Below are 25,203 nucleotides of genomic sequence, written 5' to 3'. Positions count from 1 at the left end.
CCCAGCTGAACGGGGCGCGAGCCTCTAAATATTACTTTAACTTTTGACAAAGTTCTCCTGCTTTTAAACCAACACTTTTACACTGAATCAAGACAAACTAACAAACAAAACACAACCAAACAGTCAACTAACAATGGGAGACAAGGAGGAGCATTTAAACAGACGGGCAGCCCTCTGATTGGAGAATGGGCAGCCTTCTGATTGGATGGGAGTGGGATGATGAATGAGGGAATGATTGGCCAATTGACAATACCTGGATGGAGAATGATAGAGGAGAACACAGAAGGGAAGGAAACACAACAAGGACACATGTGGACGTAACACCCCCACACATAAAAGTGGAGTAAGAGGAGGCCCAGGCTAAAACTGGCAAAACTTCAAATGGTAGGCACAGATGGGGGCTTAGATGTACCTAATTTAAGGTATTACCAGCTCGCCAGTCACCTTCGGGTGTTTTACACTGCCGTTTAAACACGAGAAAGATTGTGTGAAATCCACGGGTCTCCAACCAGGATCTTCCCACAACACTGAGACAACATGATGCCCATGATGGCTGGCGTGCAGTCTTGGGCCTCGTCAATAAAGATAGCATCATACTTGTCCAGACACGGCCTCTCTAGCTGCCACAGCTTCAGATAGCCGTCAGCGCACATGTGGTATCCTGAATCTCTGCTCCTGTGTCCCAAGTCCACCATTCTGTCCCAGATCTCCTGGGCGTCATTCACAAACAACCTCTTCTGTTCCTCGCTGGTTTTTTTGTGATCAATTTTTTATTTTGATTTTATGTACAAACACACAAAGGACAATGACAAAACAATTACCAAAATACACATCATTTCATACCTGCATACATTCCCCCTACCCACCCTCCCACACCAAGGTCTTACTCCGCCCAAAAACCCTCAAGAAGGATTTAAACCAGCTCAACATAAATGCCACCAAATAAAATAAATAAACTTAATAGGATAAACATAAAACATTAAATACTATAATATTCAAATATCAATACCCACCCCATTACAAACCATTAGTTACGCATATCACCTCTGCATACATTCTATAAAGGAAGTCCATAAACTAATATTCTTTGCCTGAGCGCTATGCATGCTGGCCACGGACCTTTCTAGTTTGGCTAGATCTAACACAGTGTTTAACCAATGCTGATAGGACAAGTCATGGGGGTCTGTTCCTCGCTGGTTATCTGCATGTTCCCTTTCGTGTTCTTGTACCTCGCGGGGACGTGCTCCGGGGTGATGTGCGTGTCGGCCGAGGCCATGTAGGCGGTGAGGGTCTGGGTGACCACCTTGGCGTTGACGAAGCCGCCGCGCCCCTGGGCAGGACCCAGGCCACCGAGAAGGGCTTCACGTTGAACGACAGCTTCTTCTTCTCCTGATACTTCTTGCCAACGGCTGCAAAGGCCATGGAGTGAACCGTCCGGCAGTCTACGTTGGAGGGAAACAACCGCTGCGCCGCCATGGCAACCGACTTGTTGAAGGCCACGTACAGGAAACGGAGGTGTGGCCTCTGCTGGGCATACCTCACCAGTGTGGTGGTCTTCCCAGTGCCTGCAAAGGCCATGATCTTAACCACGTGGCCGCTCTGGATGTCATGGTTCAGGATCTGCTGCTGTTCGTGGGTCACCTGACACTGGGGTCTCCTGTGTAACATGGGGCCGCTCTGGCTGGTGACGGCTGAGGGGGGGGCGTTCTCCATCAGGTGGAGGACATAGAAGATGTTGTAGTGCCACCTGTTGCTGATGCTGATGTTGTTGTTCCTCATGGCGAGCAGCAGGGTTGCCACGGCGCTGAGGTACTCTGTGATGGCGGTGTGTGAGGCCAGGCAGCGCCTCAGCCGGGCCACCAGGGCCTGGACGTCCCCCACTCCGTCACTCAGCACGAGGACCAGAGTCATGGCCGCCCACGGGTTAGGACCCTCCTCCATGCCCTCTAGTTGAGGGAGCCTGTGTTTGAGGCAGGCCTCCGCCTGGGGGAAGAGACTGTGGCTCCTCAACTCTGCAGCACCGCGGCAGCCTCCACCCTCTCCCTGGGCTTATACTGGACTGCCATGAACCTGACAAGGTTGATGACACTCAGGTCGTCCTCCTTGGTGATGCTGTTGGCCTTCAGAATGCAGCTGATCTCCCGAACGGCCTCTCTCTCTCTTTTCTGGTAACGGTAATACAGCTTCTTCCATGGAACAAACAGAGGCTGGGTGACGATCTCCCTCCAGCGGTGACAGACCAGGCCCACGTGACGATAGAGGTCCTCGGCAGGGAGGAGACCAAACACCAGCATCAGTATCTCCCCCGGGAGGTCCTCCATGTGGCCCTGGGGCTGGACCAGGGCCTGGCTGGTGCCCAGGAGGCCGTAGTGGGCGTCGGGAAGAGCGTCCACCTCGTCCTCCTCCTGCTGGAACACACAGCCTGGATCCTCCTGTCCTGCTCCCAAGGAGGAGGAGCGCTCAAACTCCTCGTCGTCCCCGTACATGGCCTCCGTCAGCCCCTCCAGACAGTCCATCATTTCTAATGGAGGCTCCTCCTTCATGGGTGTGGTAAACGCCTCCTCCTCCGGCTCTGGTTCCTTTTGTTTTGGAGTGAACACTGCATGGGGTGTTTCTGTCTTTACAGGGGTGGAAGGCTGGGCGGCCTTCTGAGGACTGACGACCCTGACTCTACCCGTCACGTCTAGATTACTAGATCTAGCTAGTAATCTAGCAGATTCTCTCCTCTTCTTTTTGGTGGGGGTTCTCGGTAAGAGGTTAGGAATAGGGTTGCCATGGACAACGGAATGGGGCTGTGTGAGGGCATGGGTGCCCTGGGCGCTGCTCCCCAGACTACCACACTCCCCAGCGCTGAGGTGCCTCCGCTTGGCCTTTCCTTACCATCATCCTGGGGTTACAGTTGTTGAGGATTTTTCTCACCAGCTCCTTCTCTGAAATATCAGACTTCCACCTCAAGCAGAGTGCACGATAGTCATATGCAACATCTCGCAGACATTGGGTGGGGGTCTGGACCATATCCCTCAGTTTCTCCTCCACCTCCGTCTTGTAATCAGAGGTAAGAAATGCACCATGGAAGGCTTCTTTAAACTCTGTCCAGTTGCGGACCTTCTTTTTTTCCACGGTCCACCAGCTGTGGGCTGGTCCTTTGAGAACAATGGACAGCGTTCCAATGAGTTCTGGATCTGAGAGCGGTCTGATCGATAGAAATGTTTCACACTTCTCAATAAAGTTCATCACATCTGATACTTCCCTTGAACCCCCAAAGACTGGGAAGTCCATCCTGATAGGAGGCTTAGTAAAGTGTACAGGCCCACCAGCTGCTTGGCTGAGAGGAACCCCTAGTGGTGGGGAGAGGCTAGTGTCAATCACCAGAGAGGGTTGGCCGAAGCTGACCCCTAGTGTGGAGGGGAGGCTAGTGCCCATCCCAATAGAGGTTCGGCCAGGGGTGACACCTGGTGGTGAGGGGAGGCTAGTGCCACGCCCTGCAGAGGTTTGGCCCTGAGAGGTCAGGCTGGAGGAAAATGGTGTGTGTCTAATAGAGCTACTTGGGCCTTGACTCACAGGGGCATTGCTAGGGAGATGAGCTTGGGCCTGGACTGAGCTACTCTGCAGGCCATAGCTGGATGGATGGGCTTGGATTGAGCTAACAGCGACTTGGCCAGGGGAATGACTAGTGTAGGGGAATGTCCTCTGAATAGCAGGGGTGTAGGCACGAATCATCCGTTGAGTCTCTGCTTTCCACGTCTCATCCCGCCTCCTGAGACAAGCAACTATTTGCTCATCAAGATGTTTAAAAGAGGTCACGACCCATGATTCCATGTCTTCCATTTCCCTGGTCACATACTCCCTTAGACCTGCTTCCCTGTTTATAGCACTGTCCACTGATGAGTTGAATCTCTCCTCCAGGTCATTCACTTTGTCGGTAAACAGACCAACCGTTTCATTGAGGGCTATGAGTATGGAGGTGGATGCATCTTCCTTGGCATCGTCCTCCTCCCCCTCATCTTCCTCTACCCCGTCTGCTTCATCCTCATGGGATATGTATAGTGAGCTCAGCAGTGATGTTACTTCCCCTACAGGGTTTCGTCTTGTTACCCAATGGTCCCTGAGCTCTGGAGGAACAATACTTCCTGTGGGGGAAGACGTAGCTGACCGGTCATCTGTGTGGCCTGGTAGCTCCTCTGCCACAGGCTCGTCGATTTCCTGATCACTCATTCTGACCTCTCTCTCTAATTAAATATATATCTTGTATTTATTTATTTTATTTTATTTTTATTTTTTTACCATGTATTATTATGCACTGTTATCCCAACAACAATCACAGGACATAAACTTCTAGTGCACAGTCAACATCAAAATTACTTCAAGGAAAATAACAAATATAGTGAATGGATATATTCCGTACCCGTACTGGCCACCATCTATAACAATCAGACCTGTAGTGAACAAATCTGTGCCATAGCAAACTCGGATTCTTTTATGGATAGAGTTAACTTCCCTCTGCTAAAGTAATAAATTGATATATGACATGAAAACAATGGCTTGAATCATCAGTAAACTGTATTTCCAAATCACATGAAAGTTCATAACAACGATATACAACACAAATAGCAATCCCTAACCAGTCCCGTTTGTCCGCAATGCGAACTATAGCTGGATCAAAGAAAATGAGTCTCAACAACCCTAGCCTATTAGGCCCGTCCACAGGGTTCCAGGCTGAATCAAAGTCATATAATCCAACGCAGGATGGAAAAAACGCACGGCGCAACGAGACTGATCAGTCCTAATTAAACCCCCCCAAAAAGGCAATTGCACAAAACCTTTTTCATTTACCCACACCATATACAACTTTGAGGACATTTCATTTCAATAACCCCTTTCATAAGTTATTTTCTGGGTAATTAAATATAGTGCACCATATACATTTATGACACATGTGGCAGTGCCACAACTGTGCACACATACAGAACAGAAAAGTAACTAACATACTTCGTAAGAGCTGCCCCGCATCTAACTCAGTATGCATGTGGATGCAGATATTTTTATAAACGTGCTCGTGTGGAAGGTGATATTTTTATATACGGAAAACGTTTATCAAAAAAACGTATTGGTGTGGACATAGCCTCAGTAAAGATAACTTTGTTTAGCCAATCGTTGCCTACTATCTACTCCTTGTCCTGTATTGCACCTGGGTCCACATCATACACCAAGCCATCACAAGGACCAAACATTGACATTGAGGCCAGCAGTGGCGGCTGGTGGTGATACTGAGTGGGGGGCTAATAAATCCATTAGGCCTAGGGCCTATACCCATCACTAGTTCACACTGCAGCAACAGCAGCATCACATCCCAGATACAGTGCCAACTAAAGCCGGGTACACACAAAGATAATCGGGCCGATTTTCCCCCTTCCGACCAAAGACAGAAAACGCCCGATTATCGGATGGCTCTTATCCTATAAGATTATCCTGTGGTGTGAGGTGTGTTAAGAGTCAATTGATCTGTATAAGAGCGGGACAACGGGCAATCAATCAATCTGACCAATCAACTACCACGTCTGTTGCTTTGATTGCGTATGTTACTTCGTTTACATGAAAGGCTGTGAGAACGCAAATCAGAGAAATAATTTATGCAACAATGTTGTTAACTCATCCACTTGCTCCGGGTCTCGATTCGGACTTTCATGTGAGAACATGACCTCAGACTTCAAACAACTACATGCTGTCTATAAGATAGATGGAAGACGACTAGCTCGCTGTTTTCTAAGTGTTTTGCGTTATGGTCAAATAGACCGTAAAAAAGTATTATGTGTTGGCAATGAAAGTTGTTCTCCTTCTATAGATATTTGGATTGACGTGATGGAGTTTCATGCCAGATATTTCATTGTAATGTTGAATAGTAGGACTGTTTCATCTGGTTGTGTGGGTGGCACTTTATAATATTATTATGCTTTCCTTTCCTGGAATGAAGATAATATTGGATTTCTGATCCAGGGGGAAGGGGTGGGGGTTGACTTCCAAATCATCAAATAAGCAATGCCATTGCTCATAGTACTCATCAAATTCCTCTCAACAATATTATTTAGTTCAGTGGAAACGCATAGTTTTCTATATGGACATTATTGTTGTATTTCATTATCGTTGTTGTACATGTAGGACATATAACGTCACATCTGTAAGCATGTGGTGTTCTTTTCAACAATTCTACTATGAGGTACATTTATTTGTCAATAAAACTGCTGGTTTACCAATCATACACATTACGTAGAACATCAATCACTCTTATATTAAGGGGGGTATTTCATATTATGAAACTCGACTACAAGTAATTCAGGCGTGTTTTCATAATTTACGATCATTTCAAATTGAGTTCCATTCCCTGAATGTGGCTGAAATAATTTGCTGTTGTTGCGTTGCTATGCAACCAATCCTTCAGAACAAACCGGTACAAACGAACAAACCAAACTGGTAGCGACCAGGTTTATGGTCTGGTTTAAGTTAGATGACCAGGTTTATGGTCTGGTTTAAGTTAGATGACCAGGTTTATGGTCTGGTTTAAGTTAGATGACCAGGTTTATGGTCTGGTTTAAGTTAGATGACCAGGTTTATGGTCTGGTTTAAGTTAGATGACCAGGTTTATGGTCTGGTTTAAGTTAGATGACCAAGTTTATGGTCTGGTTTAAGTTAGATGACCAGGTTTATGGTCTGGTTTAAGTTAGATGCGCAAACATGTCTCACATGCGGAAACAAAATCCCTAATGACAGTTCCTCAAGTGACTTTTGGGAAATATTAGGTCCCACCTTTTACGAGATAGATAGACGATAGATAATTATATATATATAGACAGTTTGATAGATAGATAGATATAGATGTAGGTAGGTAGATAAAAGGGTGTAAAAAGATGTATGTGTGTCATTGTGCATTATAAAACACAGAGCGGTGTCTCTGGTGCAGGTGTGTAGGCAGCATCCTTGCCTCAGGAGAAAGAGGTGGGCTTTAATTTAATGTTTATAGTTTTTACATTTAACAGAAGCCTTCATGCAAAAAAAGATTTACAATAAATACATCTGTCTAAGTAAGTGAATCATCTATCCATCAGTAATCATAAGAAATAATAATGTATGCCAAATCCAGGGTCCAGTTAAAATGCTAGTTCATTTACTAGTCAGAAAGCTTTCAAACGCCATTGTAGTTAAATTAGCCTACACCATCATTTTAGTCATACATTTTTAGATTAGATTCAACTTTATTGTTATTGCATACAAGCATCAGACAACGAAATGCAGAAAAAAAGTGTATGTCAGAAGCAGGATTCGAACCCCCATCTTAAAATAACTATGATCAGTTGAGGCTTGAATCCCAATCGAGTTGCTCCAACCATGCAGGCTTTAAAAAAAATAAAATTAAACGCTAATCTGCTAATCAACATACGTGGAATACCCCCCTGGTGCCTTGAACAGCTTCTTCGCCATTTAAACCAGAGGAAGATATTTCAAGGGGCAAAGTAATAATTTGGAGATTTTTTTTTAAATAAAATGTGAAACGTTCTAGTCTTTTGGTCCGCATATCGGCAACCAATCAAAATGTTCAGACTTTTTTTTTAAACACGGAACTACGTTTCAATATTGTTGAGAATCACAACACAAACGCCAAAATACTGCAACGCAATGGATTCAGTGAGTAATCCCCACTGCTACCTGCTTAACTACCACACTACTTTACATTGTTAGCAGGCTCACAAAACAAGCTGTGTTAGTTGACTAGCGATGTTTTCAACAACGCAGAAATGTATTCACATTTTCTGAAAGAAAAGTCAGATCGTTACATCAGATTCCGATATGCAGACCAAAGCATTAGAACGTGACACAAATGGCTACAATCCCATGACCGCATCTCCAGATTTTGATACATACAGTAACTAACAATAGGTAAGAAGTGACTGCGTGGTTGCACAGCGCCTCACTCTAAAACTGGTATGAGCCTCGATCTCATGACTTGTAACTCTCAAATTTTTGGAGCAAGTCGGATAAATGTCATCCCTATTATGCAACAGGGGGAGTGTACCTATGTTCCCCGGTACCTTAGCTCCCTCCCGAAAAAGGGTCCTATGTTCCCCGCTCCCGAAAAAGGGTCCGATCGGGCAGGGCAGTCTCGCTCGTGGGTAGCGTGTGGAGGTGCCCACGGTTGTTCCATACGGATGATCGGTGACATTATTCTCTCGTCCGACTTCAGAAGCTAAGCAGGGTTGGGCCGGGTTAGTACCTGGATGTACATTACGATTCCGGAAAAGTGAAAAGAAGTGAAAGATGAAAAGTTGGTTCGCAGCTGGAACCAGAAAATAGTGGTTCTCAGCGTGAACCAAAAACTAGAACCGTGACGTTGTCAATGGGTGTGTCATATTCTAGGCTGCAAAGACTAGCAAGAAGGAAGGAGACGAAAAGTAATTGTAAAGGTCTCTAGGCACAGAGGGAGGTCGACACAGAGGAACGGTGTAACAAGCACGTATTTTATTGAGTTGCACAGGTGGTCACTGTCACAGGCGTGCTGGAGAGAGAGATGTTCCCAAATAATAATAATAATAATCTCCGCTCGAACTCCACTGGCGCGCGGCCGCTCCTGCGCGTCCCGCCCAGCTGTTCCCCTTCCGGGATAGTTCTCCGCGGAGTCTCCGCTACACACCCCCTTTCGGGATCTGCTGCTGCTGCTGCCGTGGCTCTCTCTCTCTCTCTCTCGCCCTGTGTGGCAGGTATTTCCTGCCTCCTCCTTTCTCCCGAGGGAACAAACACACACAGGTTAAATAGACCAGTGGGATAACGAGTCTGATCACTGACACCTGTCCGTAATCAGCTCATCATCCCCCTCCCAACGACAGTCTTTTCTTTGGACTTTGTGTCTCCGTCAACTGTGGCCAAGGTAGGTGCTGACACTGGACACCCATCCACCACCGTTCCATCAGCCCCTCTCTGATCCATCACCTTTGTTTCTGTGTTTCCTTCCCTAGTAGCATCCCCAGTAGAGGATAATTCGTTACGGTTCACATCCTTAACCTCAACCCCGGATTCAGTAGCCATGCCCTCATCTCTCTCTGAAGATCCCTCCTTGAGCAGGGGATCCAATCCAGGATTGAGTGGGGCGATGGTCTCTGATGAATCCAGTTTGAGTCCTGTTGGAAGGCCTGATGTGGACTCCCCTGTGTGTGGCAGTCTGTCCTGCGATTCTTGCTGAATGGTTGATGCCACCTTGTCCACTTCTATGCCATCTTGGGTATCTACGGCTGATGATCGCTCAAGCTTGGCATGTTCTAGGGTAGAGGAGAGGGAAACAATGAACTACAGATGTTGTTATATATGGGTCCTATATGTTCTATATGTAGAAAATATACACTCTCAGAAAGAGATTCTACTGAACTAAAAAGGGGCTCACCAGGCTGGGTGCTATCCCTTTTCTTGTCATTAGAGGGCAGGCTGGCCCTGTCTGCCTGGGCCCTGGTGGTCTTCCTTAGTGCATAGCCCTTCTTGATGTCAGCCAACAGGTGGTCTATGATGGCCAGGCACTCCTTCTCCACCGTGCTGTACCTGCCCTCCCGCTCCGACAGCTTTCGGCTCAGGTACAGCACCGGACGGTCGGCTCCCACCACCTGCTGGGTCAGCACCGCCCCCAGCCCTCTATCCGATGCGTCTGTCTGCAGAGAAAAAGGAATGTTAAAGTTAGGAGCATACAAGACTGTCTCCCCACAGAGGGCGTTCTTGGTCGCCCTCTCTGCGTTCAGCTCTGAGAGGAGCATCTGTAACTGGTCCTGCAGGGTGTGTATGGTGGTGTCCCTCAGGGCGGTCTGGTCCTGGGAGGCCTGGAGGAGGGCCGTCTGCTCCCCCAGCACCTTGGTCAGCAGCTCCACCTCCTCCGTGGCGTACACCACCTCCTCCTGCAACACCTCCACCTCTATCTGGTTGGATGCCACCCTCCTATCCTCCACCTCCTTGAAGGCCTGGAGCTCAGCCTGCATCCTGGAGTTGTGCTCCTGGACCTGCTCCCTCTCAGAGCACGCAGCGCTGCACTTAGCCGTGATGTCACTAACGTCTCCTGACAGCAGGGCCAGGTTCTGGTCCTTCTGGGTCAGCTCACTGCGGAGCTCCCGGGTCTGGTTCATCAGCTCCAGCACGAACCCTTTGTCTTGCTCAATCTTTTGCTCGAGGCTTGTGATGGTTCCATTGTCAGTTGTCACGTTTTGATCAAGACTTGCATTGTTGGAAACCTGCTGTTGGTTTTGAGTCATCAGGTCAGCCACCTACCTCCTCAGCAGAGTGTTCTGCTCTAGAGCCTGTAGGAGCTCTTTGGAGGTGCTCTCCTTGTCCTGTCTGGACTGGGAGGTCAGGCTGCTGCTGTGGTCCCTCTCAGTCTGGAGGGAGGCGGTCAGCTCCGTGATCTGTCCTCTCTGGGCGGTGACCTCCCTCTGCCTCTCCTCCAGCTGCTGTCTGGACTCGTCCGCCTCAAACGTGGCCTCGGCCTGGAGCTGGTCGTACGCGTCCTGCAGGGACCTCTACTCCCCCAAGAGCTTCTCCAACTCCAGCAGCTGCAGCTGTGTGCTGATGAGGCTGCTGGAGGCCTGGGCCGCCTCCCTGCGCTGCTCCTCCCCCCCCTCGCTCAGCGCCCTCTTCCCCGCCGCTAGCTCCTTATCAGACGACTGCAGCACCAGGCGCAAAAATATAAGGAACAGTCTTACATGTTGCATCTTACAATGGAATAATGCAATTAGCAAGATTTGGTGGTAAACTGTTGTACTAATGTTAGATATTGAAGATCAGCTCTTCTGTTTGAATCCAAAGGTGTTTAGTGTATTTAGTTCTTATCAATCATGTAACAGTAACTGTTCTTAGCATATTACTCATTAAAGCCACAACATCCCTCTCAATCCTTCTTAATTATCTATGTAAAGCCAACAGTCATTACTCACAGAGTGGGAGGTGGTGTTAGACTGTGAGGTGGAGGAGGAGGAGGAGGAGGAGGAGATGGACTGTGAGGAGGAGGAGGAGGACTGGGAGGTGGAGATGGACTGGGAGGAGGAGGAGGACTGGGAGGTGGAGATGGACTGGGAGGAGGAGATGGACTGGCAGGTGGTGATGCCAGCAACTCCTGAAAGTTATGAGTTCAAGAGATCTACTGATTTGAGACTCCAGAACGTGTGTATGTGTGCATAACATTTATTATACACAATCATATAGCTGTATACAGATTATGAACACTTAAAGTTCAGGGCATTGCCTTACCTGGACTTGATTGCTCGACAGCCACGAGACATATATGGTGCAGGGACCAGCGATGCCATGGTCCTTGAGATCCCCTCTGCAGCTGCTGGAGATGGCTGTCGATGTCATTGCCAGCTGCAGAGTGAATATCTCGGATGCCATGGCATCGCTCCCCGCAAAGGCAACGAGATGCTGCAGGAAAATATCTGATTATTTTTCCTTCACAATGAAAGAAAAGTTAATGATTATTGGATGACTACAAATAAAAATTACCTGGAATGGCTGAGACAGTTGAAATGTCCTTGTTGCCAATCTCCCATCAGGATATAAAATGTTAATGGCAACGCCATCATTGGTTTCCTCGAGGCTTCCCAATACCGCCATTCTGTCATTTATTGCCTTAACATGGTGATGTAATGCCAACCCCCCCGGGTGGACAGATGAAAAGGGTACATCATCAGCAATCAAAACAAAAATGTCCTATCTGCCATCTTAACATAGCAGAAGGACATAACAGCAACTTCCCACCTTCAAAGTGACTGTATAGATCCTATCAATGGGATCTATGCTGTCCTTAAGACGTTTCATGGTGCCAGCACTCCTCTGCATGCCCAATTAAAAGTATGGGGGGAAAATCAACATGTTTCATGTGAATCTGCAGAGTGCCAAAAGAACATGGAGTTTGCATGGAGGAGTGGATTAGTCTCTTTTCAATGCATACACCTGAAATCTATAGGATACTGTACATCATATGCTTCTCCTCCGGTACTTCATGAGGGAACCCTTAAAGAGATGGTTACCAGCAAGTGGTTTGGGGAAGACAAAAAACAGCTCTGCCTCACTCGACAAAAGCTTGCAGAAAACAACAAAATGCCTCTCTCTGTGCACACTGAAGTTGGAGCCCCTCAGTCCAAAAAGTACATATCAGTTTATGAACCCACACTTTCATATTACAGTCGTTTGGGAAGAGTCATGGTGTCGTATGACATCAAAAAGAACACCTGGCACTGTCCGTGCCTAAAGACTAAGAGATCATGCCCACATAAATACATCGCCAAATGGCACCTCTTTCAAACAGATTGCGAACTATTTAGAAAAGTCCGGAGTACTGATGTGGACTTCCAGAGCACAGCAACAGAGGACCAAGACAGTCATGATGATGAGACGACTGATCTGGGAGATCTTCTGTATCCACCAACCGATTATAAGAAAATGGAAGGCATGGTGCAGTATATCCTAAAACACAAGAAATTGCCTGCTGTTCTCCCTGAAGACGTACGCCTTCCATCAGTGGAAAAAGAGTATCCAAGGCACCTCATTCCACAGGAAATGGTATGCCAGCACTGCCCAGGCAACGTGCCCCTGAGTGACCCAGTCCTCATTACACGCAAGGCCAAAATCCTCACCACCACACAGGTTGTTCAAGGTAGGTCACCGAAGGTTAATGTTGTTAATCAATTTATCTTATAACAATCTACTTTGGGGGATTTGTTTCTCTTGTATTGATTCTGTGACTTGCGTACGTACATGCGTACGTAAATCCTCCCGCAAATTTGGGATTTATAAAAAAGGAACTTGCCGTGAAACTGTGCGCACCTCTAAGCACACTGGGACCCATGCGTACGCATAGTAACTGGAGAAATGAGCAACTGCGACTCCGCTGGCAGAAGGATGAAAGAGGAGAAACGCTTTGAAATGGATACCATTTCCACCGACATAAGAAATATTGCCTCTCACGTATTATGAAGGAGTGCACACAAAGGATACGTGCACACTGCACATATCTTATTCGTCATCATCCCCAAGTAGGCCTACACCCCATCCCTATGTATACGGACTACGAAAACTTTAAGCGCACAGATTACTGAACTATCTATTATTAGTTGCATCACTAGCAGTGTTGCCACAGTTACTTTGAAAAAGTATTCTGATTACTGATTACTCCTTTAAAAAGTAATCTAGTTACTTTACTGATTACTTGATTTAAAAAGTAACTAAGTTAGATTACTAGTTACTTTTTTAGTTACTATTGCCAGCTGCCTAGGCACCCGACCCCCCCCCCCCCCCACCCGCAACATAAAAATGAAAACTGGTTTTGCCAAAACTCACTTTATTTTAACAGTAACTTAAATTACATAATTAAACTTTAAACAATAACTTAAAACAACAAAATAAAGAGTCTTTCTTTGCCTCACCCAACATAAATACTTGTTTTTAAACAATAAAATAAATATAATCTTTATTTAACACAGTAACTAGCAAGGAGTGGTTTCACAAAACCTAAAACCTACCCTGACCATTCAGATATGATCCTAATATAATCCTAATCCTAAACTGGGTGAGTCTGAGTTTATCAATGAAGAGTGAACTCAGCTGTCAAGACTGGAAGGAGGCCATGAACACGCTATGGAGGCCATGAACACGCTATGGAGGCCATGAACACGCTATGGAGGCCATGAACACACTATGAGTGAAACAGTGGAAAGGGGCGAGTAAACCAGTGGTTGTATCTCATTAACAGAAGCTTCTCAAACCTCTTGTCAGAAAGTCTGTTCCTTCTAGGCGTGAGCACCAAACCTCCCAGACTAAAGAGCCGCTCTACAGGAGCGCTAGATGGGGTTGGAGTGTTATACTTCAAGAAAATGTTCTTAATGTTTGGATACTGATTCAGAATCTGAAGCTCATGCCCTGACCTCAAGTAGTCCATGACTTCCTTTTCTGCCGAGTAGGTCTCCTCTGGCTCCGCCTCAAAAGCAAAAAAGTCCATCTCGCCTTGGTTGGCAGTCGTGGTGGGTACACTGGCAGGGCTCTGTGCTGCAGGAGCAGTTTTGCGACATTCTGCTGTGAGAAGCTCCTTTACTTGCTCCCTCCTACCTTCATCTCTCAGCCATCGGAGTTTGAATTTTGGACAACTAGCAGCTGCGAGAAGGGCATCTTTGTTGTCCAGCACACTGGCAAAACGAGTCTGGATAGCCTGAAAGATATAATTTGATATGTTTATTATTATCTAGTTGTAGCCTATAAGGTCTATTATTTATACCTTTATTTACTAATTATGTATGCAATTAGTTTGTGCAACTGACAACCTACATACTGCAGTATGGTGTGACTCTGCTCCATGTTCATGAATAGTGCAATGAAAATGTATTTATTTATCTTTAAGATGGAACAACATAGCATACCTGCACTATGGCATCTGGAAGGCCTGCAGTCATCTTGGATAGGGTGTCTTTCACAGCAAGGGTCTTCTGCATCAGGACTTCAAGTGTGGGCAGTAAAGTCCCATACGGACAGTCACCTTGTAGGATATCCAGTGCTATAGTTAGAGGCTTCATGACGGTACAGTACTCATGCAGGTACTGGTACTCCTGGTCTTTGAAGCACTTCACTCCCAGCTTGTTGCACAGAGTAGTCAGCTCATTCATGGGGATTTCTGCGATTCTCTTTATGGCTTCGTAAAAGGAATTCCACCTTGTGGATGTCGGTACCAGGAGCTTTCTTTTGTTAACCTCCTCCACCGTTTCTGACGCAACGGTAGATCGGCTTGCTTTCGTCCAGAGAGCTGTGCATTTTGCTGTGCTGCTCCTATACACAGCCTTGCTCTCTGGTTTGGAAGTGATGTACTTCTCCACATCACTTGTAGAAATAAGGTTGAGGGTATGTGAAGCACACCTTTGGTGCGGGGGAAGAATCAGCTGGCCATCACTATCATCCTCAGCTGATTTCTGACACATCTAAAAAAGTGACATCATCCGTGGCCTCCTCCACCGTCTCATCATCGGACTCTGTGACAGCAGGCTGATAGACTTGAAATGCCTTGACAAAGTTAGATCCATTATCTGTCACTGTTGCTACTACTTTGTTGATTAGTCCATATGAAGAGTGAATGTTTTCGATTTCTGCACCAATAACATCATACGTGTGTCTACCGCGGATTCTCCTACACGCCAATGCAGCCTTGTTGCGGTCTAATGTGGATCTACTAATCCAGTGGAGCGTTACTCCCATATAGCTCCTATTGTTAGCTGTCCAAATGTCCGCTGTAGTTGACACATAGTCGACCTCGTTCAGCGCAGCCTTCAGATGTTTTTCCATCTCTGCATACTCCTTCTCCAAGTACGAAGAAAAAGATGTTCTGTGAGGTAGCTCGGCATTGGTAGTAGTGGGGATCTTGTTAATGATGGCACGGAAAGAGGGCGAGTCAACTGTGTTTATGGGCAGCATTTCCTCTACAACATACCGCCCGACCAATTTATTCAACTCTCCCACACTTACAGGTTGTGATTTTGTAGGCCTACTGAAGTCCAGCTTTTGTTGCTTGAGCGGTGTGGGACCTCCCGCAGAAGTCGAGGCCGCGGTCTCTGGGACTTTCTCCGCGAGCTTGACTGTGCTGTGCAGAGATTCCAAATGTTTCTTTAAATTTGATGTTGTGGTTTTACCACAGGACAATATTTTCTTTCCAGCACAGAGTGTACAACGAACATTTATGTTCTTGTCATCCTTTGCTGACACAAACTCAAAATAATCCCTATATTTCCAGCTATTTAACGCATATCTCTGTTCTCGCTCCATTATACGCTTCTGTTTACACTGTGCAATCAGCGTGGTGATACACGTGAGCGATTCTGCTGCACCTCGTGTTGAAAACGTGATCACTGACGTCACTCCCCAAGACGCGAGAAAAGCAATAAATGTTTGTTTACTATCGAACATTACAAAGAAATACTGCATTTAGCCTAAGTTATGAGGTAGTAACGCAATAGTAACGCACAGTCACTCGAATAAGTAACTTTAATCAGATTACTGATTTGGAAATAGTATCGCGATAGAATACTCGTTACTGGGAAAAGTAATCAGATTAGAGTATCGCGATACTTAGTATCGCGTTACCGGCATCACTGATCACTAGTGTATCCTGTCTTAGCTGTAATATTGTCACCTTTATCTTGTATTATGCCTATTGCCTGATGTCTTGTGCTGCCATGTCAGGAACCGAAGCCTACGAATTGTACTCTCTTAATGTAACGTAACAATAAACTTGAAACATGCTTGGCTTTTCTACAATGCAGGTTAGATGACGAACTGCATTTCCTTGTGACAACCTTAGTACTTGTCAATGACAATAAGATTGAATCTAATCTAAAAGAAAAAACATGATTTAACATAATAAATACAAAGGGAGATGTTGTACAGTTTAATCGGGAATCATATTTAATTGAATCTGTAATTATTAAACAATACTTGAATGTTATGAAATGTATTATCATAAATAATAAGGTGAACACGTTGTCGATACAGTCTGGAACATAGATATTATAGAGAGTTTCATATTGTTATGTGTTCGTTAAGCGGAACTACTGCGCAGAAATTGAGTGGGTGACATTTTTTCGCCTTCTGTCGGGCATTTAACTGACCAATAATAGGCAAAGCATGGGTGTTAAAAAGGGTGGGGCGAGACGCTCGTTCCCGTGCGCAACATTTAGGGTTGATTGGGATAAGGGGAAGCAGGTGTGGGAAGAGTGGCCCGCAAATTCCACTTGCAGCGTGCGCACCGATTTTATAAATCAGAATCCAAATGTTCTTGCTTTGCGTACGCACCGAAACACTCTATTCTCGTCTATATAATACCTATGTTCCAGACTGCTTCAACAACGGAGTCAGTTTAAACGTGATTCGTCCTACTGTTCACCTTACTATTCATGATATTACATGTCATAACATCCAAGTATTGTTTAATAATTACAGATTAAGTAAGACAAGATACACTGGTGGTGCAAATAGTAATAATCGATAGCTCAGTAATAAAGTGTCTGTGCGCTTAAAATGTTCATAGTCCGTATGGGGTGTGCTTGGGGATGATAGTCAATTGTCTACAGTGGGCTTGTTCATGTTCTTCAATGTATGGATATTGCGATCATTGGACTTATCCACTGAGCACTCGGGAACAGTGAATCAGGAACGGTGCTCAACTTGTCCAGCCTCGCGCTATGTGCAATGAATATGAATATAAAAAGTTAATATATTTGCATGAATATCTATATGATTGATACGAACAAAGATGTAGGCTACATTGTGATGGGTACAGGACAAGGGAGAATAAGATATGTCCAGTGTGCACGTATATTCTTTGTGTGCACTCGCATAATATGTGAGGTAATATTTCGATTTATGTTGGTGGAAATTGTATCTATTTCAAAGCGTTTCTCCTGTTTCATCCTTCTGCCAGCGGAGTCGCAGTTGACATTTTTCCAGTTTCTATGCATACGCATGGATCACACTGTGCGTAGCCTAGAGGTGCGGTTTTTATAAATCCCAAAATTGCGGGAAAATCTGCTTACGCACCTTAGTGTGCGTACGCAAGCTTTATAAATGAGGCCCCTGGTGTCCGGCTCCCTCTGTGCACTGATCCCGTTACAGTGGTGCCCAACGTGGGGCACAGAGGAGAGTCGGACACACCACCACCACCACCACACCAGTACCACGGACGGGCAAGGACATGGAGTTGCCCCTCGGGCACATCCTGGCCCAGTTGCAGCGCGTCAACCACGACGCGCTGGTGGACATGGCGCGTTCCCAAGCTGAGGACCGGGCTGACCTCCGGGCCCTCCTCCGAGCACAGAAGAGGAACGGGGACCACGGCGTGGCAGACGGCGGGACCCGGATCCGTCTGCAGATGACGGAGGGGGACGACCCGGAGGCCTACCTCGAGACCTTCGAGGGGGTGGCCCGGAGCAGTGGGTGGCCGGAGGAGGAGTGGGCCCACCAGCTCCGCCCCCTGCTGACGGGGGAAGCACAGCTGGCGCTGCATAGCCTCCCGGCGGTCGGCCAAGACAATTACGGGACGGTGGTCAGGGCCATACTGGCGCCGGTTCCGTGCCATGACCCTGGAGGCCGTCGAACGTCATGGATGCACCTGTCGCTAGCACCACAGTGGAGGTCAGTGTTACTGCAGCTGGCATGGCGCAGGCTGACCCGGCCGACGACATCCCGCCAATTGACCAGTCTACTATTTGCACTCCCACTGATCAGCCAGTAGGCAAGGAGACTGAGGATGATATTAATCTAGAGAAGGCAATAACCACAAGTGAACACTATCCATCATACATAGCCAATTTCCCAGTTGATTTAACGGATCCTATGCTAAAGAGGACCGTACTTGAGTTGGGATCGTGTAAACCCGAGGGACCCTTTCCGGGCGATAAAACCGGCAGATGCTTCTCAAAAGAATATTATTGCAAACGGTCTAGGCTGGGTTGTAAGATCCCTCGTAAATGGCTATGCTATTCTCCAAAGATGGACCGTGTGTATTGCGAACCTTGTTGGCTTTTTGCGGATAGGAGGTGCCCATCCCACCAGCTCTCCTGGACTGTAGGAATTAATGACTGGCAAGGCCTCTCTGGCAAAATAAAGAACCACGAATCGTCACATACCGGTACTCATCTAGCAGAATGTGTGGTATACGAAAAACCACCTTACTGTGGATGCACAACTTGACAGCGAGTACAAACGTCAGGTTAACTTTTGGACCCAAGTCTTAACCAGAATCACAGTCATCACACTGACATTGGCAAAGGTAAGAATATTATTTGATATTATTAGAGATATTTATTAATCTAGGAATCAAATTAACTCGGGGTGGTGTGTAGCTTGTCGGTCTGTTCTTGTTGCCGTTTGTGTACGGACATGCCCGCACAGTCACACACACGGTGTCATTCTGAGCAAACGGGCAGCGCGCTGTAGCTGATAGCTGTACAGGCCTACCATACGGTCTGTGCTGTAGTACCATACGGTCTATGCTGTAGGCCAGCGATTCCCAACCCGTGGGCCGCGGGTACTGCAAGTGGGCCGCCAAATCATGGCAATTTAAATTTTTTATTTAAGTGTTTTACAAAAACGTTTTAGTAAAAAAGAAACAATTCATGGTACTGTATTTTTTTTCTTTAAAACCTTAAAAAATGCATCATCAGTGTGATATCGATAGATAGGAACTTATGGTAGGAGCGACATCCGTTGATCGCCCCAGCGGGGAACGCGCCAACCGGAACGTTTATTCATTTTCAGTTGAACTTGAGGCTAATCAAAATGGATAGTTGGCTAGCATCTGGCACACTAAAAATAAAAATAGATGGTACATTTGTCCCGTCCACAAGTGATGTCCCGCCTGTCAAGCAAAAAAGAAGACTTCATAGAAAGTACAGTGCTGAATATTTAGCCTTGGGATTTTTTGGGACAGGCACAGAAGACCAACCGTTACCGCTGTGCGTGGTGTGATCGAATGAAGTTCTAAAGCCAAGTAAACTCCGTCGTCACCTTGAGACAAAACATCAACAGTATATGTCCAAACCACTAGATTTTTTCAAAAACTAACTCAAGGATTATCAGGCCAAGAAGAAAGTCATTGAAACAGTGTGTATGGGCACTGAGAACGCAAACGCAGTGGAAGCATCTTATCGGGTCGCGCGACTGATAGCCAAAGCTGGTAAACCACACACAATAGGTGAGAATTTAATTCTCCCCGCCACAAAAGAGATAGTGGAGGTGATGTTGGGAGATAAGGCACGTAAGTCAATCAACCTCATCTCATTGTCTGATGACTCAGTCGCCCGCAGGATTTACGACATGGCCGAGAATGTGTCAGAACAGCTGATAACGGGCATACGAGAAAGTCATTTTTATGCCCTCCAACTGGATGAATCGACAGATATCGCAAATATGTCACAGCTGCTTGCCTATGTAAGGTATGAAAACAACGGAGAAATAAAAGAAGACTTCCTGTTTTGCAAACCTTTGCCAATGCGTTCTACTGCTGAGGCCATTTTTGACATTCTGAACGAGTTCATTGTTTCAAACGCGATTGATTGGTCCAAATGTGTGGGAGTGAGCACTGATGGGGCCCGTGTGATGCTAGGCCGACACAGTGGAGTCATCACCCGTGTGAAAGCAGTGGCTTCACTCGTAACATCTGTCCACTGCAGCATACACAGAGAAGCGCTGGCTACGAAGAAAATGCCTGCAGATCTAAAGACTGTTCTAGACGAGGCAGTCAGAGCAGTCAACTTTATCAAAAGCCGCCCACTGCAATCACGTTTATTTTCAGTTTTATGTGACGAGATGGGCAGTGACCATAACCAGCTTCTGTTACATACCGAAGTCCGGTGGCTCTCAAGAGGGATAGCTACCTATCCTAACCTACCCAGCTACCTATCTCACGGCATTTTATAACAATGTCGAAGCGAGAGGCGTTTATAGCTTCAGTCTGCAAAGAGAATGTGGAGGAGGTACTGACGCGACTTTTTGAATTGCGTGATGAGGTCAGGGTGTTTTTCATCGACACAAAGTTTGAACTCGCACATCGTTTCAGGGATTTTGAATGGTTGGCTAAATTGGGATATCTGGCCGATATTTTCAACCACTTAAATGGAGTCAACCTCAGTCTCCAAGGAAAAGCAGTGACCATTTTCAATGTTCAGAATAAAATAGAAGCGACCATAAGAAAAATGAATGTGTGGGCCAGACGAGTTGAGCAGTCAAACTTTGACTCTTTTGAGAATCTGTCTGATATTTTGACAAAGGAAGAAATGCAGGTTCCCGTCACCATGATCAATCACATCAAAGAGCACCTGCATGGTTTGAGGACCAAGCTGCGCGAATACTTCCCCATCCCAGACGTGCAGTGCAGCTGGATTGAAAACCCCTTCGCCAGCCACAGTGACGAGGCCCTCGCAGGCCTGAGCGCAAAAGAGCAGGACAATCGTATTGATCTCTCCAGCGACAGCGCGTTGAAACTGACTTTCTCACAGAAGCACCTGACAAACTTCTGGCTTCACGTTGCCTCGGAGTATCCTGAGCTGTCCAACAGAGCTGTGCGCTTTCTGGTGCCTTTCCCGACGACATATCTCTGTGAGACTGGCTTTTCGGCTCTTGTGGCATTAAAGACAAAATACAAATAAACTGAATGTTGAGCCAGATCTTCGACTGAGGCTGTCAAGCATTTGGTGTCTGCCGTGCAACATCAGCCTTCTCATTAGGTGAGTCAACATTAATGTGTGCTTATTGTTGGTTTTATTTTTATTATTAGGCCTACTGCACTGTATGTATGATGATGCATATAAAAGAATAAGAGAGTTATATATGTTTTTGCTTAGGACTCTTCAGTTTCTGACTGATGATTCTCCTCCACCAACCAAAGACTGACACACCACCAGAGAGACTGATATGTATTTTTTTGTTTTCTAAAAGAATAAGAGAAAGAAGAATGATATTGAATATTTGAGTTTAATTGAAAGGTGTGTTAAATGTTAACCTCGAAAGCTGTCTTTATTTATTTATCTTTTGTATTTGTATGTTTAATATTGTCCTTGTCGTTGTATTGTTTTGTTTGTGCCCTCTATATAAAATTTAAAACCCAAAATAAAAACAGTTTAAAAAAAAAATAAAAAAAATAAAAGAGACTAGCTTATTAGTTGTATTCAACTGTTGGATGGAAATTCCATGTAAGATATTATCTAGAAATTGGTTTGATTTTCACTTTAACATGTTTGTTTCACACTTGCGGTTTATGTAACATTTAACTGCAACTAATATGTATGTATATGTTACATATGGTAATTAAATAAAATGCACAGAACTTAAAAATAAATAATAAAAAAAAATTAGAACTTTGTCAAAAGTTAAAGTAATATTTAGAGGCTGTTAGAGAAGAGGGACAGGGATTGTGTGACAAAATGGCTGCTAAATCATCTCTCCCAGAGGAGGATTTCTCCTGTCCTGTGTGCTGTGACATCTTTAAAGATCCTGTCATCCTGTCCTGTAGTCACAGCTTCTGTAAAGCCTGTCTGCAGGAATACTGGGAACACAAGGAATCTCGGGAATGTCCAGTTTGTAGGAGAAGATCCTCAAAGCATGAGCCTCTTACCTTTAACCTAGCTCTAAAAAACGTGTGTGAGGCCTTCTTACAGGAGAGAAGTCAGAGAGCTGAGGCAGGGTCTGAGGTGCTGTGCAGTCTGCACGGTGAGAAACTCAAGCTCTTCTGTCTGGATGATAAACAGCCCATCTGTGTGGTGTGTCAGGCCTCAAAGAAACACAGATCTCATGACTGTGTCCCAGTAGACGAGGCTGCACAGGAACATAAGGAGGAACTCCAGACAGCTCTGAAACCCTTACAGGAGAAGCTGGAGGTCTTTAACAAAGTTAAACAAACCTGTGATGAAACATCAGAGCACATTAAGAGCCAGGCCCAGCACACAGAGAGACAGATTAAGGAGGGGTTTGAGAAACTCCACCAGTTTCTACGAGAGGAAGAGGAGGCCAGGATGGCTGCACTGAGAGAGGAAGAGGAGCAGAAGAGTCAGATGATAAAGAAGAAGACTGAGGCACTGAGCAGACAGATATCATCACTTTCAGACACAATCACAGCCTTAGAGAAGGAGCTGAAAGCTGAAGACATCTCCTTCCTGCAGAACTTCAAGGCCAGTAAGAAAAGAGCCCAGTTTACCCTGCCAGACCCAGAGAAGGTTTCAGGAGCGCTGATAGACGTGGTCAAACACCTGGGCAACCTGCAGTTCAGAGTCTGGGAGAAGATGCAGGGGATTGTCAAGCATGGTTAGTACTGATGAGAACTGAATTAAGAATATCTAAAAGATGATATGAATATGTTTGTTACGTCCACATGTGTCCTTGTTGTGTTTCCTTCCCTTCTGTGTTCTCCTCTATCATTCTCCATCCAGGTGTTGTCAATTGGCCAATCATTCCCTCATTCATCATCCCACTCCCATCCAATCAGAAGGCTGCCCATTCTCCAATCAGAGGGCTGCCCGTCTGTTTAAATGCTCCTCCTTGTCTCCCATTGTTAGTTGACTGTTTGGTTGTGTTTTGTTTGTTAGTTTGTCTTGATTCAGTGTAAAAGTGTTGGTTTAAAAGCAGGAGAACTTTGTCAAAAGTTAAAGTAATATTTAGAGGCTCGCGCCCCAGAGACTGGAGACTGGCCTCCGAATGTCAACTTTGAGGACGCAAGTTGAGACAGGAGAGAAAAGGCTGAATTCCAGCCATAGCACAATAGTGATAAAGCATTGGCACGAAGCCACGTTCCCTATTTATTTTATTTTTTTAAAGTATTTTTATTCAAAAGTTACACAATACAATATGATTAAACATGTTGATTTTCATATTTTATTTTACACATTTCTGCAGTAATTTTGAGTAATGTATTTCTGACTTTATTTTCCAAACATATCTCTTTTGCTTTTATCTGACACTCAATTTGATGTTGCTCTGATGAATTTCACATGTCGGTCCTCATGGGTCCTTTTGCACAGAACTGCCCTCAATCAGAGTGAGAAGAGGCTTTTTCTTTTCAGTGTTCAATTATTCAACAGAGCTGCTATTTGCTGCAGACAGCATCCTGTTTTGTTGCCGATATAAAACATTGTTTGAATTGACATGTGTCAACAATGTTCTCTAGTCTACAACAGTGTTCTCTAGTCTACAACAATGTTCTCTAGTCTACAACAATGTTCTCTAGTCTACAACAGTGTTCTCTAGTCTACAACAGTGTTCTCTAGTCTACAACAATGTTCTCTAGTCTACAACAATGTTCTCTAGTCTACAACAATGTTCTCTAGTCTACAACAATGTTCTCTAGTCTACAACAATGTTCTCTAGTCTACAACAGTGTTCTTTAGTCTACAACAGTGTTCTCTAGTCTACAACAATGTTCTCTAGTCTACAACAGTGGTCTCTAGTCTACAACAGTGTTCTCTAGTCTACAACAGTGGTCTCTAGTCTACAACAATGTTCTCTAGTCTACAACAGTGTTCTCTAGTCTACAACAATGTTCTCTAGTCTACAACAATGTTCTCTAGTCTACAACAATGTTCTCTAGTCTACAACAATGTTCTCTAGTCTACAACAGTGTTCTCTAGTCTACAACAGTGTTCTCTAGTCTACAACAATGTTCTCTAGTCTACAACAATGTTCTCTAGTCTACAACAGTGTTCTCTAGTCTACAACAGTGTTCTCTAGTCTACAACAATGTTCTCTAGTCTACAACAGTGGTCTCTAGTCTACAACAGTGTTCTCTAGTCTACAACAGTGGTCTCTAGTCTACAACAGTGTTCTCTAGTCTACAACAGTGTTCTCTAGTCTACAACAATGTTCTCTAGTCTACAACAATGTTCTCTAGTCTACAACAATGTTCTCTAGTCTACAACAGTGTTCTCTAGTCTACAACAGTGTTCTCTAATCTACAACAGTGTTCTCTAGTCTACAACAGTGTTCTCTAATCTACAACAGTGTTCTCTAGTCTACAACAGTGTTCTCTAGTCTACAACAATGTTCTCTAATCTACAACAGTGTTCTCTAGTCTACAACAGTGTTCTCTAGTCTACAACAGTGTTCTCTAGTCTACAACAGTGGTCTCTAGTCTACAACAGTGTTCTCTAGTCTACAACAGTGTTCTCTACAGTGTTCTCGGATTGGTCTAGAACACATTCATGACAAGACTCAAATGTGAAAAAAAATCGAATGTGCAATTATTGAAATCTAAACACATCACGTTTTCATACAGGCAGATATGTGGTTTTCATATATTCACTTATGTTAATGTCATAGCCCAATGGGGCCGAACCTGTCCTACTTTTTCATGATGACATGATAGCATTTGACATTTAGGCATGATTTGATATTGATCTAATTATTGGAATGTAGAATCAATTACTATCTGGCCTGAGCCAAAGTACATCATTAGATGCCTTTTACAACAAAATGATACATATAATGGGTTGTCTATTTTAAATACATGTTAGTTAGGATATCTAGAGACACACTCTTATATTTCTACTCTCTTATGAAGACCTTTTTGGTCGTGGGAGCAGCGTTAGACATGTGGTGATCATCATCATCATCATCATCATCATCATGATTTAGCTTCATATAGAGGCACAGAATACAGAATTCTATATA

At 45.1% G+C, this 25,203-nt stretch overlaps 1 protein-coding gene and 1 pseudogene across 2 annotated transcripts; one reads left to right on the top strand and one right to left on the bottom strand.

Moving 5' to 3' along the window:
* Positions 1-467: 467 nt before the first annotated feature.
* Positions 468-11,406, bottom strand: LOC308174257 (F-box DNA helicase 1-like; annotated as a pseudogene). Its single transcript has 6 exons — positions 11,266-11,406; positions 10,291-10,538; positions 9,737-10,194; positions 2,881-3,182; positions 1,194-2,579; positions 468-747 (listed from the first exon to the last, which is right to left on the bottom strand). The product of its transcript is annotated as an F-box DNA helicase 1-like (transcript).
* Positions 11,407-21,968: 10,562 nt separating this feature from the next.
* LOC308174255 (E3 ubiquitin-protein ligase TRIM35-like) lies at positions 21,969-22,850 on the top strand (the record flags this gene model as incomplete). The annotated part of the gene is made up of 1 exon (XM_080549330.1): positions 21,969-22,850. The coding sequence occupies one exon, from the start codon at positions 21,969-21,971 to the stop codon at positions 22,848-22,850; it is 882 nt and encodes a 293-aa protein (XP_080405456.1).
* Positions 22,851-25,203: the final 2,353 nt, after the last annotated feature.

This window comes from Nansenia antarctica, assembly GCF_963989245.1.
Source record: "Nansenia antarctica genome assembly, chromosome: 19".
Taxonomy (NCBI): domain Eukaryota; kingdom Metazoa; phylum Chordata; class Actinopteri; order Argentiniformes; family Microstomatidae; genus Nansenia; species Nansenia antarctica.
The sequence above is the reverse complement of the archived record's forward strand: the minus strand, read 5'-3'. Positions and strand labels throughout refer to the sequence as shown.